Below are 18,262 nucleotides of genomic sequence, written 5' to 3'. Positions count from 1 at the left end.
AGTCTATCTTTGCTAAGAAGGCAAAATATTTTTTCTTTCTTTTGTTGTAAAGAATTCTTCCTAATATCTAATCTAAACTTATCCTATTTCAGTTGTGAGTCATTCCCCTTTGTTCTGTTGCTGCAGGTCCTTGTCTAAAGCTCTTTTTCAAGTCTCTTGGTACTCCTTTAGGTAATGAAAGCTTGCTAGAAGGTCTCCTTGGAGTCTTGTCTTCTTCAGACTGAACTATCCCAGCTCTCCCAGCCTATTTCCAGAGCAGAGGGGCTTTATCTCTTGGAGTATCTCCGTGGCCTCCTCTGGTCTCACTCCAACAGCTCTGTGTCCTTCCTATGCTGGGAGTCCAAATACAAAAAGACAGAAAGCATTCTTCTGTAAATGCAATTTTCTAGTAGGACTAAAGATCTAACCACACAAAAAATAATTATGATAGAAAAAAAATTTGCAGAAGAGAACTCTGAATTAGCAGAAACAGAAAAGGCAATTTAGTTGATATCTAAAGAAGAACAATCCAATGTGCTATAGAAGTGTTTCTTCCATCACACACCATTTTAATATATTCTCTACCCTCACAGAGACTTGCTGCATTACGTGTAGTAAGCAGCAGCCATGTCTACGGACGCCGAGATGGCGATCTTTGGGGAGGCGGCTCCTTACCTCCGAAAATCGGAAAAGGAGAGAATTGAAGCCCAGAACAAACCTTTTGATGCCAAATCATCCGTCTTTGTGGTACATGCAAAGGAGTCCTATGTGAAGAGCACAATCACAAGCAGGGAATCAGGAAAAATCACTGTCAAGACTGAAGGGGGAGAGGTGGGTAAAGTGCAAGATTTACAAACAGCAGTTCATTCCCACTCTTAGTTCTTAGCTGACATGCATTTTCCTTCCTGCCCTCTGACAGACCCTGACTGTGAAAGAAGATCAAATCTTCTCCATGAACCCTCCCAAGTATGACAAAATCGAGGACATGGCCATGATGACCCACCTCCACGAACCCGCTGTGCTGTACAACCTCAAAGAGCGTTACGCAGCCTGGATGATCTACGTAAGTGGCAGCAGCAGCTTCCTTTGGGCAGCCTCAGGAGCTGCTGGGCCAGGCTCAGGGGAAGCCAACGTGCTGTGTCCCTTCCTCACAGACCTACTCGGGTCTCTTCTGCGTCACTGTCAACCCCTACAAGTGGCTGCCGGTGTACAACCCTGAGGTGGTGTTGGCCTACCGAGGCAAGAAGCGCCAGGAGGCCCCTCCACACATCTTCTCCATCTCTGACAATGCCTATCAGTTCATGCTGACTGGTGAGTAGCTCTCATCGTATGCATCAGACCACAACTGTTCTGCTTTGTCTTGATAGAACTTGTCATGGAAAATGAAATAGGATTATGTAGTGCTGTGAGTTTTGCTTCGGCTTTTTCATTCCTTTCTTTCTCTGCTATTGAGTTCCAAAGTGTTACCCATGATCAGGATTCCTTTGTCATGGGTCTTTACTCTCCCTTTCTCTGCTGCTCTAAAAGCTGTCTGTAGCTGAAAATTAAAACAATTTACTTTGTGGAACAGAGAAGAAGCATATGGCTCTTCAGGGATTTTCAATGTCCATGCAAAGCATTATAGCATAACAGAATATTTTGTGCTGGAAAGGATATTTAAAAATGTCATGGGCCTTCCCTTTGACATTTGAAGAGACAGCTTCCACTAGATTAGGTTGCTCAAAGCTCTGTCCAGCTTGACCTTGAACACTTTTAGTTGTGGGATATTGGAAATATCTTTGGGCAACTTGTTGGTCTGGCTCCATCATCATAAAAACTACCTCTTTGAGCCAAAAACTGCTGCCCCTTTTTCTGTCATCGCAGACTTGGAAAAAAGTCATCATCTGCCTTTTCACTGCTCATTAACCATTTGGACTTCGAACCTTTGACTGAAGCTACTCTCATGCAGCCTCCTAGCAAATTCCTTATCCAAGAGCTCACCCAGCTCTAAGCTCCAGTCATAAATGCTGTGAATATATTTCAAGGAAAGAGTGCAAGTACAAATTGTTTTGCAAGGAATTGAAACAGAAAAAAGACTCAGCAGTGTACAAAGGAGAAAATACAGATTTTTTTCCTTGACATGACTTACATTCATTGTCAGTACTTTTGGGTTCTTCATTTAAAAAGCCTATTTGTTTCTGTCTCTTCACAGATCGGGAGAACCAGTCCATCCTGATCACGTACGTACACCCCCTGCGCGGGTCCCTGCGGGGCTGCCCGGTGCCAGGGCACCTCCTGCCTGACCACGCACCCTCTGCTTCTCTCTTGCCTTTGGCAGCGGAGAATCCGGGGCCGGGAAGACTGTGAACACAAAGCGTGTCATCCAGTACTTTGCAACAATTGCAGCCAGTGGGGACAAGAAGAAGGAGGAGCAGACCTCAGGCAAAATGCAGGTGAGTTCCCCGGACTAGACACCTGCAACTATCCGATTTCTTGAGGAACTAGATCGTGACAAGAAGACTTCTGTTTCAGGGGACACTTGAGGATCAAATCATCAGTGCCAACCCACTGCTGGAGGCCTTTGGAAATGCCAAGACCGTGAGAAATGACAACTCCTCACGCTTTGTGAGTTGTTACTTGGGACAGCTGTCAACACCAGTTTGAATACTATTGATGTCCAGATTGGGAAAATAAGTCTTGATTGACTTTCCTGCTGCTTTCAGGGTAAATTCATCAGAATCCACTTTGGTGCCACAGGCAAACTGGCTTCTGCTGACATTGAAACATGTAAGACACCCTTCTCACCTGATCCCCTTCCCTCCAGCCTTCCCCACTTCTCGTTCTTGACTGTGTCATACCATCCTTGCCAGATCTGCTGGAGAAGTCCAGAGTCACTTTCCAGCTCAAGGCGGAAAGGAGCTACCACATCTTTTATCAGATCATGTCCAACAAGAAGCCAGAGCTAATTGGTAGGAAAGATCACTGACTCCTCCAGGCAAAGGTTATGGAACAACACTGAATTCCTTTCTGTGCCAACTGCATTTGACGTGGCTGGGTTTTGTCCTTCTTTTCAGAGATGTTACTGATCACCACCAACCCCTATGACTATCTGTACGTGAGTCAAGGTGAGATCACAGTTCCCAGCATCAACGACCAGGAAGAGCTGATGGCCACTGATGTAAGTAGCAGAAGTTTTCTTAGGTAAAGTTTCATTTCTCTGACCTTTAACAGCTGGGGTACTCACCTTAAGAACTCTTTTGTTAGAGTGCCATTGACATCCTGGGCTTCAGTGCTGATGAGAAAACAGCCATCTACAAGCTGACAGGGGCTGTCATGCACTATGGGAACCTGAAGTTCAAGCAGAAGCAGCGTGAGGAGCAGGCAGAGCCTGATGGCACCGAAGGTACCAGCACAAACCATCCCAGAGCATGGAAGATATTGAGCACTCACTTAGTTAAAGGCAGCATGTCAGGGTCAGAATGATTGACTCGGCCTGTGCATTTCCCCTGTGCCAGTATTGTAGAATGGCATTGGGTCCTAGCCAGAGGATTTCTCTGGAGGACTACAACCCAGTGGAACCTGCAGATTATTTTGAACAATGCAAAAAATTAAGTCCAGTTTCTCCAAAAGCATGCTTCCCTTTTCTGTGAAAGTAGGAGTCAGGCAAAAGTAAAACAAGCTTTGCTGCTGTCTTGAATGGAAGCTTCCCTGGCTTTAAACAGAACCAGGAACCATTCTCAAGTACTAATGAGTATTGATATAATTATAGTAAAAAAGCTTATATACAACCACAGTTTGCATATGCATACATACATACATACATACATACATACATACATATCTATTTCTCTCTCTCTCTCTCTCTCTCTCTCTATCTATATCTCCAAAACTGAAATTTTCTTCTTGTTTCATCTTCCTAGTTATAAATGTGCCTTAAATGTCTTGTTGGAAATAACACATAAAATAAAAGCAGCTCAAAATTAGCATCTGTTATCAATCTTATATAAAGAGGTTTGGCATTCTCACATTGAAGAACTCTGTAAATAGTACTGGAGTTTACTTTCAGCTTCACTGTGAGACAAGACAAGCAGCAAATTGGAAAGTGATGACAGAGTATATGCAGTGCCATGGTGCTTGTATTTGTTATCCTTCATGCAGATAAAGTGAGAGCTGGGAAAGACTTAATGCGTTTGATATTTATTGTTAGGTACAATATAGTCCGACTATGAAAGTTGTACAAGATAATCCTAATCATACTTTTGGCATTATACCTTACTAATCTACCCCCTCTCTCCAATGACAGGAGAGTTTCACTGACCAGTTTTCAGTGCAGTGTACTTGAATACCAAGCACTTTCCCTTTTTGTTTATTCATTAATTTGACTGTTTGATCTGCCATTTTCACGGTCCTTGGTCTTTTCTGTCTAGTCTCTTGCATGTTCATTGTAAATGTACTTGGATAATATTTAACTTTATTAATCATACCGATTAAATCAGAAAAAAATTAGCAATTCAAAAAAACTGCATATTTTAAAGGACATGCTAACATGTATGTGGCTTCTGTAGAAATCTCAATTACTGCAAGAACCTTTCACTGGAGAGCTAATATCTGATCCTGCTCTATGCTTGTTTTCTTAGTTGCTGACAAGGCTGCCTACCTGATGGGTCTGAACTCAGCAGACCTGCTCAAGGCCCTCTGCTACCCCCGAGTGAAGGTGGGGAATGAATACGTGACCAAGGGCCAAACTGTGCAGCAGGTAAGAGACAAGTGATAATAGAAAACACAATGACTTGAATTAAAAATTTTGAACTTCCTTTTTTGCTGCAGATGGTACCTTTCCTTTAACCTTTTCTTAGGTATACAATTCAGTGGGTGCCCTGGCTAAGTCTGTGTTTGAGAAGATGTTCCTGTGGATGGTTGTTCGCATCAACCAACAGCTGGACACGAAGCAGCCCAGGCAGTACTTCATTGGTGTCCTGGACATTGCTGGCTTTGAGATCTTTGATGTAAGAGGAGGATCTCCATGAAGCTTTCCTGAAAGAAGCATTAGGAAATTGGAACAATTTGGGGGTTGGGGTGTGTTTTATTTCAGTTATGGGTGGTTTCTATTTATTCAATAATCCTACCTTTCCTCTAGGAATGGTACCCTTCTGGTTCTCATTGTATGTAGCATCTCACAGGGCTCTGTTTATTTGTAGATGTTTGTTTTTGCATGCAAAAGTAAAAATTGCATTGAAAACTGCTGAACAACTGATAAATAATAGCAGAGAGAGATTTTAAAGGAAGTTAAAATGTACCTTTTTAAAGGAAGATTTTGTTAATGCTGAAGCCAGATTTCTTCTGAATACTTGGGAATAGACAGGTAATGTATGCAAATTCAAACAAATGAAAAGCTGGACTTGGACTAAGCTCTGAAGATCTATTCAGAGCTCAGAAATATGTTGAGACAGTGCCAAGGCCTAATAGGTTAGAAACGTTAGAGGATGGAACATGCCAGGCACCTGTCCAGTTCCAGCACTAGAAATTCAAGATTACAGTCATGGAGACCTTAGTGGGATAAGAATAAAGACAGCAGGTGTTCCTGGAGCTGAAATTCACAATTAAGTAAATCTTTGCTTTCTGCAGTTCAACAGCCTGGAGCAGCTGTGCATCAACTTCACCAATGAGAAACTGCAACAGTTCTTCAACCACCACATGTTTGTGCTGGAGCAGGAGGAGTACAAGAAGGAGGGGATTGAATGGGAGTTCATTGACTTTGGCATGGACCTGGCTGCCTGCATTGAGCTCATTGAGAAGGTTATTGGCCCCCACATATTTAACAGTTTTCAGTTATGAAACTTCTGTTTTAGCATTTCTTAAGAAATTTTCTGTCTTGTTTTAAAGAAAGAGCATACAGGAAATTTAAACTCTACCTTATATCTGAATGCTACTACTTTAATTCATTTTGCTTTCCATTTTCATCAAACATGTACAAAATCAATTTCTACATGCTAGATCTTTATTACATCACAAACCTGAATCTTATGGGGGAGCTTATTTTAGTATAACTTATGGCAAAAAAGTGCCCTTTCTGGAGAAACCTAAGGTTACACATACTGAGGAGGATTTTTTGGTATGTTATCTTCCATTCCTCTTTCTTACATACCTTGCCTCTCTTTCTTCCTCCCACACTTTCTTCACATGTTGTTATTTCTCCCAGCCCATGGGCATCTTCTCCATCCTGGAAGAGGAGTGCATGTTCCCCAAGGCAACTGACACCTCTTTCAAGAACAAGCTCTATGACCAGCACCTGGGCAAGTCCAACAATTTCCAGAAGCCCAAGCCTGGCAAAGGCAAGGCTGAGGCTCACTTCTCCCTGGTGCACTACGCTGGCACAGTGGACTACAATATCTCTGGCTGGCTGGAGAAGAACAAGGACCCTCTGAATGAAACTGTTGTGGGGCTGTATCAGAAATCATCCTTGAAGACTCTGGCCTTGCTCTTTGCATCTGCTGGTGGGGCAGAAGCAGGTGATTTATTTGAAATCAGTTCTACTATAATTTACGGAAGAAGAAAATAATATCTTGCAATAATATTTACATTTCTAAAATTGAAAATCCAAAACCTCATCTACTTTTTGGATCTCAGTCTAATAAAGGATATTACAACTAGAGACCTTAATAGATCTGTAGATTTTAAAACGAGACTAAAACATTAACCCAGACTAGCTGAGAAACCAGATTTCTGCAATATAGGCCATTTTGAAATACTTCAGGGAATACAATGAAATGTATCAACATGCTGTTAAATTTATGCATATCCTTAGATGTACATAAGCACTGCATTTGGTGTATTTACTAGCTATTAGTTTAGCTCCTCAAATATATTTCTATGCAAAATAGTATATTTTATTTCCCTTCTGCATTTTCTAAATTTCAGCTTAAAGTTATTAGATTTCCTTCTGCTGTCATCTAAAAATTCAAATCTCTCTTTGTAACTTTACTGCCTGCATTTGCAAATTTTGATCATACTATTACTTTTGATAGATTTTTCAAGATGAGCATAAAAGGTTTTTCAGATTCAGTATTTGTAACTTCTATAAAAAAAATTATTACTTTTTAGAGAGCAGTGGTGGTGGTGGCAAGAAGGGCGCCAAGAAGAAGGGTTCTTCTTTCCAGACCGTCTCAGCTCTCTTCCGGGTACTGTAGAATAATCATTCTAAACTTACCATGATTTGAAAAGAAAAACAGAGAGTTCAGTTCAGAAAAGCTTTAGATTGATCTAATGTATCTTTGTGTTCAGAAAAGATAAAATTAATTGCTTCTAGTAAAGAGGAATTCCTACTGAATTCTGGGAAGTATTCTTTCAGGACTGCCCAACCGTTGTGTAAAAAAAATTACTGATCATGGTCTTATTGCAGTATTGTTTTATCTCCACCTAGTATTGAGATTGGGTAAGAGACTTTTAAACTCAAGGCTTTGTTCTTGCTCCTAAGGAAAATTTAAACAAGCTGATGAGCAATTTGAGAAGCACACATCCCCATTTTGTGCGGTGTCTTATTCCTAATGAAACAAAAACACCTGGTAAGTTGTTAAAGTTCAGAGGTGTGATATATTTGATCTCCTCTGTGCAGTAAAATGATACACAATTTCGTTCTGTGATTTATTAGGTGCCATGGAGCACGAGCTGGTGCTGCACCAGCTGCGCTGTAACGGCGTGCTGGAAGGGATCAGGATTTGCAGGAAGGGATTCCCCAGCAGAATCCTCTACGCTGACTTCAAACAGAGGTCAGGTGACATGTCATCACCCTCCACCATATCCACAAATGCTGAATAATTTGCATTTCCTAATTATTTTTAAGTACTGTGGAAGTTATGGGAGAGGTTCACTGCACTTATCTTTAGGTTCAGAAAATTTTCCAAGTGAGTCATCCAGGTACTTTCTATAGCTATTGAGAACAAAAAGACATTTTCAAAGGGGTGTTATTTATTCCTGTTCTTTTTTCCTATTCTGGTATGATATAAAGTATTATTTAACTAAGTATCCAGAAGAAGTTTACTTTAAAATTAGGCACCTGGACAACAAAGAAAGATGACTTTCACCTGTCAGCACAGATATGGGAATAAGGATACTAACAGACATTCTAGATTAACTTGTTTGAAACCAAATGCAGTTAAAGCATCTTGCTTCCTGTTCTACATCAGCTGGAAAATAGATAGAATGTACTGCCACTATTTAGGACTGAGATTTGCTTCTCCCTGCCACATATTTTGTTCTTGCACATAAAGTTCTTATTTAGAAATAAGGCCTTTAGATAACATGGCATGTTAAATACATCAGCAATTACCCACAGAAATCAGTACCCATTCTGTGTCAAAAATCTTTGGAGTAAGGGAAATGCAGTTTTCCCTAAAAACATATTTACCTATAAGAGTGCAATTTCTATACAATGAAAGTGCTCAGATTTATTCACTTACCTTCCACTCTCGAGCCCCCTTCAGAAAATCTTAACAATGGCATTGTTCAGTACAGGTTGAGCTTTCAAGAATCTGACCTTCTCCATATTTTATTCCTGCCACAGATACAAGGTGCTTAATGCCAGTGCCATCCCCGAGGGACAGTTCATCGATAGCAAGAAGGCTTCTGAGAAGCTCCTTGGGTCAATCGATGTGGACCACACCCAGTACAAATTTGGACACACCAAGGTACAAATGCCCCCATTCACTGTCTGTCTGGGCTTTGCTGTACCTGACACTGATGTGCTGCAACATTCCCTCTCTCAAGGTGTTCTTCAAAGCTGGGCTGCTGGGACTCCTGGAGGAGATGAGGGATGAGAAGCTGGCACAGCTCATCACCCGCACCCAGGCCATGTGTAGGGGTTACCTGATGAGGGTGGAGTTCAAGAAAATGATGGAAAGGAGGTAGATATTTAATTGGCTTTCTGGGCCAATCCTTATCAGATACTAATGGCATGAACAAAATTGAAAATAAGCTGCTTCACAAAAAAATCTGTTTTATTTCTCATTAATTCCATTTGTCAATATGAAAGTATATCCTGAAAATAGATGAAGTAGTATAAAATCCCAACTTGAAGAAACAAATAATATTTTTAATACTTTGTACTAATAATTGCTGAATTCATTTAATGTTTTATAGATTTTAAAGTATGCAGCAAAACATATTTTACAATTACCTTTCAGGGAATCCATCTTCTGCATCCAGTACAATGTTCGTTCATTCATGAATGTCAAACACTGGCCATGGATGAAGCTGTTCTTCAAGATCAAGCCCTTACTGAAGAGTGCAGAGTCAGAGAAGGAGATGGCCAACATGAAGGAAGAGTTTGAGAAAACCAAGGAGGAGCTTGCAAAGTCTGAGGCAAAGAGAAAGGAACTGGAAGAGAAAATGGTGGCCCTGGTGCAGGAGAAAAATGACCTGCAGCTCCAAGTGCAGGCAGTGAGTATTGCTAAAGTTTTTGACTTGTAACATCCTATATAAAATCATCCCAAATGTCTCAGTAAAGCCATATTATCCCCAAATACTAATTATTTTTAAAACATATACATTTTTGATAAAATGGAAGAAAAGCCACATAGAATAGCTAAGTTGACATCTGCAAATATTAATACATCTGCAATTAACAATTGAAGATGGTGCCTTATACTTTTAAATCAGGGGAGAAATAATCAATTTCCAGTCAGTAAATAGTACAGTTTACAGTATGTAACTTTAATCCTACACAGTAATTCACAGAAGCAGTTAGAATCACAGAATAGTCTGAGTTGAAAGGGTCTCAGAAGGATCATGATGTCCAGCTCTTAAGTGAATGACCCGTATCAGGATTGAAGCCACAATCTTGGTGTCATTAGCAGCATGCTCTGAACAACAGTGCTGATCTCAGAGTCACTATCACATCTTTATAGAACTTTACAGATTTTACAAGTTTGATACGTTATCAACTGACCAAGTAAGGTTGTCTGGACGTCCTATTAACACATTTTGCTCAGATAATCACGAGTGAATTCAAGTGGAATAGGAAGGTCTGAGAGTGTTGGGATCTGGCAATTATGGTCCTGACCCCTTCAAGAAAAATGGTGATGGAAGTTCACGGCTTCCCTTTTTTACCTGAAAATAAGAATGTAGCAAAAACTGTATTTACAAGTAAGTATTTAGATTAATCTGATACCATTTTGATATCTACAGCCTAAAAGTACATGTAAGCCAGTAGCCTCAGGTTGAAAATTGTTTTATTTAAATGAATCATGTAGGAAGCTGATGGTTTGGCTGATGCTGAGGAAAGGTGTGACCAGCTCATCAAAACCAAAATCCAACTCGAAGCCAAAATTAAGGAGCTGACAGAGAGAGCAGAAGAGGAAGAAGAGATGAATGCTGAGCTGACAGCCAAGAAGAGGAAACTGGAGGATGAATGTTCAGAGCTGAAGAAAGATATTGATGACCTTGAGCTAACACTGGCCAAGGTGGAGAAGGAAAAACATGCCACCGAAAACAAGGTAGGAGGCAGAACCCATCATCTGCACTCTGGAAAAGAGCCCCGTGCCATTACAGGACTTGTATAGCTACTTCCATTATTTACATTTGCTGCCTTCCTCCTAAAGGTGAAAAACCTGACTGAGGAGATGGCAGCCCTGGATGAGACCATTGCCAAGCTGACAAAAGAGAAGAAAGCCCTCCAAGAGGCCCATCAGCAGACCCTGGATGACCTGCAGGCAGAGGAGGACAAAGTCAATACTCTGACCAAAGCCAAGACCAAGCTGGAACAGCAGGTGGATGATGTAAGTACACAGACATAGAGCAGGAACAGGACAGGTATGGAGCCTGATCAGGCTGGTAGAGCACTGATGGTTTTGTTGTGTTTAGCTGGAAGGGTCCCTGGAGCAAGAGAAGAAACTGCGCATGGACCTGGAGAGAGCTAAGAGGAAACTGGAAGGAGACCTGAAGCTGGCCCAGGACAGCATCATGGATTTGGAGAATGATAAGCAGCAGCTGGATGAGAAACTGAAGAAGTAAGTGTGGCTCTGGGGTACCTGAGTGCTGGGCTGCAGCACTTGTCTTTTTTCTTTGAGCTCTAACACTGTTCACTTTGCCCAAAGGAAAGACTTTGAAATCAGCCAGATCCAGAGTAAAACTGAGGATGAACAAGCCCTGGGCATGCAACTTCAGAAGAAGATCAAGGAGCTGCAGGCAAGTGTTTGTTCCTTCCCCTGCCTTGCTCAGGCTCAGCTCAGGCAGGAGGAGGGCACAGGTGTGAGGGGTCCCTGCTGTTCTGCAGGCCCGTATTGAGGAGCTGGAGGAGGAAATTGAGGCAGAGCGAACCTCTCGCGCTAAAGCAGAGAAGCATCGGGCTGACCTGTCCAGGGAGCTGGAGGAGATCAGTGAGCGCCTGGAAGAAGCAGGAGGGGCCACAGCAGCTCAGATCGAGATGAACAAGAAGCGTGAGGCAGAATTCCAGAAGATGCGCCGTGACCTGGAAGAGGCCACGCTGCAGCACGAAGCCACGGCTGCCGCCCTGCGCAAGAAGCACGCGGACAGCACAGCTGAGCTGGGGGAGCAGATCGACAACCTGCAACGTGTGAAGCAGAAGCTGGAGAAGGAGAAGAGTGAGCTGAAGATGGAGATTGATGACTTGGCCAGCAACATGGAGTCTGTCTCCAAAGCCAAGGTACGTAAATATTTCTTCTTAATAATTCTATATATATAATCAGGTATTTCTATTTTAACACAGAAATTGTAGTTAGTCATATTTTAGAATACATTATTGCAGTTTGCAACTTGAATGTGTGTTTAAACATTTCATTATTATTTAAATAATTTTTGTATCCTTTGAGTGAGAGCTAAAAAATTTCACCTGTAACACCTTACCTAAGGAGCTCTGGGTTCTCATTATTTGGTTCAGTATATTACAAAATGAGAGACTCTGACAGCATTGCATTTTATCTAAAATATAAATTACTCCTAGTATAGAAATACCTCTTCTTTTTTATTCTTATTTTTCTTTTCTTTCCTCTAATACTTCAATTATATTATCTTTGAGAGACAAACAGAATTTTAAATTGATTCTTTATTTTTTCATTATCCTATCATTCTTTTTATCTATTGAATATAGATTAGTGAAAATGCATAAATTATAGAATCATAAAATGGTTTGGGTTTGAAGGAAGTTTAGAGATCGTATAATTTCATCCACCCTGCAATGGGCAGGGAATATACAGCTTTTTGACTGGGGACACAAACTTCATATAAATATGTATCAGTAACTGAGGAATTTTGGCTTCTGAATCATTGTTTCTTCCTACATAAGACTTCAGATTCTCACAAATTATGAGTTGAGCCACTAAACATCTTTCCTTCTGTTCCTAATGCAAACAGGCAAATCTGGAGAAGATGTGTCGTTCCCTAGAAGATCAGCTCAGTGAGATTAAGACAAAGGAGGAGGAACAGCAGCGCATAATTAATGACATTAGTGCTCAAAGAGCTCGGCTACAAACAGAATCTGGTAAGATATTTGTGTTTTTAAGAGAATACTCTATATTACCTGTGCCCTTTAAAAAAAAAAAGTAAAAATCATCTGGAGTCCTGGAGGACTGAATAAGAACTAAGTTTAACCTGAGCTAAAAATGTGTCTTGGCAATGAAGATGGCCAACAGAACCCTGAGAGGATCCTCAGTTGCATTAGGAGAAGCATTGCCAACGGGTTAGAGGAGAGTGATCCTTCCCCCTACTCAGCAGACATGAGGCCTTGCCTGGATTGCTTGGCCTTGTTATATCTCCTGAGAGCCCCAAGGGCCATAATCCCTCTGGATAGCACTGTAGTACTCATTCTGTAAACTCAAGGCTTAATGCAAACATAGAGTAAGGCTGGCTGGATTCTACGACAGGTCATTTCTAGCCTCTAAGAAATGCGGGTAGGCATCATTGATTAGTAATCCATGAAAGAAGTAAATTTATGTTTAACTCAAAGTATTTTTACATGGGCATTTATTATCAAGATTAATACTTTACATAAGTCATAACAAGTTTTTTTTTTTTACTCATCCGAATACTCCCAGGTGAATATTCACGCCAGGTGGATGAGAAAGATGCTCTGATTTCTCAGCTGTCAAGAGGCAAGCAGGCCTTCACCCAACAGATTGAGGAACTCAAAAGGCATCTAGAGGAAGAGATAAAGGTAAGAAAGCTCTCCAAATTCTCTATCTTTAGATACATATGAAATTACAGAATCAACAAATGAAAGGGAGGAAAAAACCACTTAGGTAATACAGTGCAAGCCTTCCCATACTAGTTTTGTTTCTCCTTCCCCGCAGTCTATATGTTAACTCTTTGTCAAATTTCCAGATCTTCCACTTTCATTCCGTAGCTTGCCATTACTCATAGCAGGATCAGTGCCCATCTGACTTTCACACAGGAGATTTTCCAGGAGATTTTCATTCACTGCCACACTGCTATTATTCCCAAGGCCAAGAACGCCCTGGCCCACGCCCTGCAGTCCGCTCGCCACGACTGTGACTTGCTCCGGGAACAATATGAGGAGGAGCAGGAGGCCAAGGGGGAGCTGCAGCGAGCACTGTCCAAGGCCAACAGTGAAGTGGCCCAGTGGAGAACCAAATACGAGACGGACGCGATTCAGCGCACGGAGGAGCTCGAGGAGGCCAAGTACGTGGAGGGGTGGCTTGGAGCAAGTGGAAGGATATTTAAATGTGGCAAATGATGGGAGAAGACTGAAACTGGTCCAGGGAAATTGGAGTCTCTGAGAATGGGTTAAGACAAGAATGGGAAGGAGGCAACGATATACTGTTTTTGTAAAAAAAAGGTGAGAGAAAGAAGGAGAGAAAAAGTGTAGATTGAAAGGGAAAATACTGGCTTTAGGGCTAGAAGGGCTAAGACAGGACTAATCCCCCATAAGTGATAATACACAGCAAACGATAGATCTTGATGGCTGCATACTTATGGACAAAAAAACCACTGTGGGAAGTATTTGGATCAAAATTTTCAAAGTGACCAAATCATGACAGTATAGAACCAACGCCCTTCCTAGCTCTAATGTGGCTTTGTGCTTCTCCCAGGAAGAAGCTGGCCCAACGTCTGCAGGATGCAGAGGAACATGTTGAGGCTGTCAATGCCAAATGTGCCTCCCTGGAAAAGACAAAGCAGAGGCTGCAGAATGAAGTGGAGGACCTGATGATAGACGTGGAGAGATCCAATGCTGCCTGCGCTGCTCTGGATAAGAAGCAGAAGAACTTTGACAAGGTCTTTTGGCCTCCAGCACCAGCACTCCTGGCCAGAGCATGGCCCCGTGATGGCCACAGCCCTACTCACAGCCCCTTTCTCTGCAGATCCTGGCAGAATGGAAGCAGAAGTATGAGGAAACGCAGGCTGAGCTGGAGGCCTCCCAGAAGGAGTCGCGCTCTCTCAGCACGGAGCTGTTCAAGATGAAGAATGCCTATGAGGAGTCCTTGGACCACCTGGAGACAATGAAGCGGGAGAACAAGAACTTGCAGCGTAAGTCCCTGGCCTCTGCTCCTCACTGCCCTTTCTCACTATCAGCCATTACCACCATTGTTCATGGGTCTGTGCCTGCAGGTCTGCAGAGATGCCTGTCACCTTGGTGGGACAGGACCCTTCCCATTCAGCTCAGTGCCTGACTTTCCAATTGATCTTTGTTCCCCCAGAGGAGATTTCCGACCTCACAGAGCAGATTGCCGAGGGAGGAAAGGCAATTCATGAGCTGGAGAAAGTCAAGAAACAGATTGAGCAGGAGAAATCTGAAATCCAGGCTGCTTTGGAGGAAGCTGAGGTACACAGCATTATTTCTTGCTGTTTTACTCGTCCTGGATATCTATCTTGTTTATCTCATTCCCAGACAAAAGAAGACTTATAAAAGTAGAGATACTATCTAAACATAGCACTCTTTTACTCAGCTTCAGGTTCAATATTTGTCACATGAAAAGTAGTATCATTTTTTCTTGTCCAGGCCTCCCTGGAACATGAGGAGGGGAAGATCTTGCGGCTGCAGCTTGAGCTCAACCAAGTGAAGGCTGAGATTGACAGGAAGATAGCAGAGAAAGATGAGGAGATTGACCAGCTGAAGAGAAACCACCAGCGAGTTGTGGACTCCATGCAGAGCACCCTGGATGCTGAAATCAGGAGCAGGAATGAAGCCCTGAGGCTGAAGAAGAAGATGGAGGGAGACTTAAATGAAATAGAAATCCAGTTGAGCCATGCCAATCGCCAGGCTGCAGAGGCACAGAAGAACCTGAGAAATACACAGGGAGTGCTCAAGGTCTGTTGAACATAAATTGTCAACAGAGAAATATCTTGTTAATAGTTTCAGTCCACAGGAGCTCTAAATCTGCTTGTAATTTCTTTCAATTGCTCTGTAGGACACCCAGATCCATCTGGATGATGCTCTCAGGACACAGGATGACCTGAAGGAGCAGGTGGCCATGGTGGAGCGCAGAGCAAACCTGCTGCAGGCTGAAGTTGAGGAGCTACGGGCAGCCCTGGAGCAGACAGAGAGATCGAGGAAAGTGGCTGAGCAAGAATTAATGGATGCCAGTGAGCGTGTTCAGCTCCTCCACAGCCAGGTGAGGTCATTTGGTGGGAAATGGTACTCTAGGTAACTGGGAGAGCACTTTTATGCTTTATTCCAGTCACAATTGGATGCTCAGCTTGGAGGAAGGCAGTCCTCTTCTCTTAACTATTCATCATGTTGCTAAAAGAGATCTTTGTTGAAAAAATGTGTGCACTGGTTGTTTTCCCAAACTGCATACAAGGACACCTATGCTTCCACCTCATTTACATCCTCAGATTCTTTATTCACAGGGGCATGCCAAGTTCTCTGAACAGTCGGAGAATGGAACTCTGAGACCACAGCAACATTCATTCCTTTTTGGCTGAAACGTAGCACTGAGGAATCCTCATGTTCTTGTTTACTAGCAAGAAAGTTGGGATTAATTCCTGGCTCTGATTTAGCATTTATCAAGTAGAGTTTAACATGAGCTATGTGTCATAACAACCATCAAGTAGTCAAGTGATGAAATCTATGGAAAGTGCCCAATTTCAAGCGATTAAAGTATTCTGGAAACTATTCATCTCATCTACATTAAAATTTTTTCCTCTTTCAGTTGTTGAGAGATGATTACTCTTCCCTAATGCTAAAGTGGAGGCATTTAATTGATTTTTCCCTTACTCTATTTTTTTTACTTTCCTCTGCCAGCCTTAGTGGATGAGATGTGGCACAGATTATATTTCTGAGCACTTTCTCCAATTAATAAAATGAATTGTTGGAGAAAAAAAAAAAAAAAACCCAAAAAGTTTTTTGCCCAGTGACAAGAAACTTTACTAGAAAAATCTCTGGTATTGATTATTCCCATATTATGTATAAAATTTTTGAAAATCCTGTAATGTTATTGATTTCAAATAATGAACTTACAAAAACAAACCTCTGATGCTTCTCAACAGAATACCAGCTTGATCAACACCAAGAAGAAGCTGGAAACAGACATTTCCCAGATCCAGAGTGAAATGGAGGATACCATCCAGGAAGCCCGCAATGCTGAGGAGAAGGCCAAGAAGGCCATCACAGATGTGAGTTGGGTGCTCCTGGCATTGCTGATGGTGAATGTACTCTGTCCAAAATATCTCCAGCCCCAAAATGGCTTTGACCTTTTGCTCTGACCAGGCGGCCATGATGGCAGAAGAGCTGAAGAAGGAGCAGGACACCAGTGCCCACCTGGAGAGGATGAAGAAGAACCTGGACCAGACAGTGAAGGACCTGCAGCACCGTCTGGATGAGGCCGAGCAGCTGGCACTGAAGGGAGGGAAGAAGCAGATCCAGAAGCTGGAGGCCAGGGTGGGTAGGGCTGGGGCTGTGCCTGAGTGAGCGTGTCCTTGGAGAGACATTGCCAGGGAAGCTGCAGGGATGGGCTTGTCCTTGCAGGTGCGGGAGCTGGAAGGGGAGGTTGATGCTGAGCAGAAGCGCAGCGCTGAAGCCGTGAAGGGTGTGCGCAAGTACGAGCGGAGGGTGAAGGAACTGACCTACCAGGTAAGGCAGAAATCTTCTTCATGTTGATACACTCTTATTCCTGAAACACAAAATGTAGCCCTGAGGGATTACTCTATGTCCCGAGTCACACATACAAAAAGGAGAATAATGAAAGCACCAGAAGATCTTCCTAGTCATGTTAACAATATCCATCTTTTCCTTTCTCTTACTGGGCAGCAATGTCAAATAGAAATGTTACTCTCTATTTCATGTAGAGCAGGGTAAAAGAGATCCTTCTCTTGTCATTTTCTTTAGTCTGAGGAAGACAGGAAAAATGTTCTCAGGCTGCAGGATCTGGTGGACAAACTGCAAACTAAGGTGAAAGCTTACAAGAGACAAGCTGAGGAGGCTGTGAGTATCACCATGTTCAGTCAGTCTTTATCCAGGTGGAAGTGGGATTCTGTATTGATGTTTTCCCCTGTGTAGCTCTGTTCAAACCCAGGTCAACATTGTGGTAGAAGGTCTGCCTCTTGTTTCATTTTATTTCATATTTTCACCTAGAAGTGTTATAGTGGAATTGTTTTAGAACCTATTTTGTGTTTCTTCCTATGTCCAGGAGGAGCTGTCCAATGTCAATCTGTCCAAGTTCCGCAAGATCCAGCACGAGCTGGAGGAAGCCGAGGAGCGGGCTGACATTGCAGAGTCACAGGTCAACAAGCTCCGAGCCAAGAGCCGGGAAATCGGCAAGAAGGCAGAAAGTGAAGAGTAAATGCCTCCAGTGCTGTAAAGTGAAAGAATTGCACAAAATGTGACATTCTATCACTTTTATTTTGTAGTCACTGCTTTGTCCTTCATTTATCTATAGATGAAAATGCCTACCTAATAAAAATCGTAGAGCTTATGCCATGTAAATAACAAGAAGTTGAGTGTCACATTTTAATCATTACCCTGAATTCTTCTAAAGTTTACATTTTTCTTTGCTTATTTTACACTTACTTATTCAATTAAAAATCCTGCTTCAGGTATTTTCAAGGTGTTTCAGCCACTTTTAAAGTGGTCTAATCTGACATCCTGCTTTTTTCTCACCAAGAAATTTCATCTAATATTTCCTTAGCTGAGAAATTAATTTTTTCTCTGAAACAGAATGTATTTACCCCTTGTAACTGTTGCTTTAGGAATATAATAGATATTATCTCAAATGTTCTGTCCAAACAATAATAACTTATTACACCTTCTTCCCTACTCCCACTTAATCTTTGATTATTCTTTTAATCCTTGTGTCTTCTTTGTAAGATCTTACTTGAAGTTAAATTTCTTCAATCC

The 18,262-nt window shown here is 42.1% G+C and overlaps 1 protein-coding gene across 1 annotated transcript; it reads left to right on the top strand.

Annotated features, from left to right (window-relative positions):
* Positions 1-572: 572 nt before the first annotated feature.
* Positions 573-17,860, top strand: LOC130260667 (myosin-1B). Its single transcript, XM_056506282.1, has 38 exons — positions 573-810; positions 899-1,042; positions 1,134-1,290; positions 2,171-2,198; positions 2,297-2,411; positions 2,491-2,583; positions 2,682-2,745; positions 2,829-2,927; positions 3,033-3,136; positions 3,223-3,361; positions 4,596-4,714; positions 4,815-4,964; positions 5,584-5,754; positions 6,158-6,467; positions 7,060-7,136; positions 7,433-7,520; positions 7,607-7,724; positions 8,519-8,642; positions 8,722-8,858; positions 9,138-9,393; positions 10,206-10,448; positions 10,554-10,730; positions 10,816-10,961; positions 11,049-11,139; positions 11,228-11,617; positions 12,325-12,451; positions 13,005-13,123; positions 13,412-13,608; positions 14,019-14,202; positions 14,289-14,454; positions 14,625-14,749; positions 14,927-15,235; positions 15,336-15,539; positions 16,417-16,542; positions 16,637-16,807; positions 16,895-16,999; positions 17,255-17,350; positions 17,556-17,860. The coding sequence occupies exons 1-38, from the start codon at positions 607-609 to the stop codon at positions 17,706-17,708; spliced, it is 5,826 nt and encodes a 1,941-aa protein (XP_056362257.1). The 5' UTR covers positions 573-606; the 3' UTR covers positions 17,709-17,860.
* The last annotated feature ends 402 nt before the right edge of the window (positions 17,861-18,262 follow it).

This window comes from Oenanthe melanoleuca, chromosome 18 (assembly GCF_029582105.1).
Source record: "Oenanthe melanoleuca isolate GR-GAL-2019-014 chromosome 18, OMel1.0, whole genome shotgun sequence".
Lineage (NCBI taxonomy): Eukaryota > Metazoa > Chordata > Aves > Passeriformes > Muscicapidae > Oenanthe > Oenanthe melanoleuca.
This window is presented reverse-complemented; position numbering and strand designations above follow the sequence as displayed.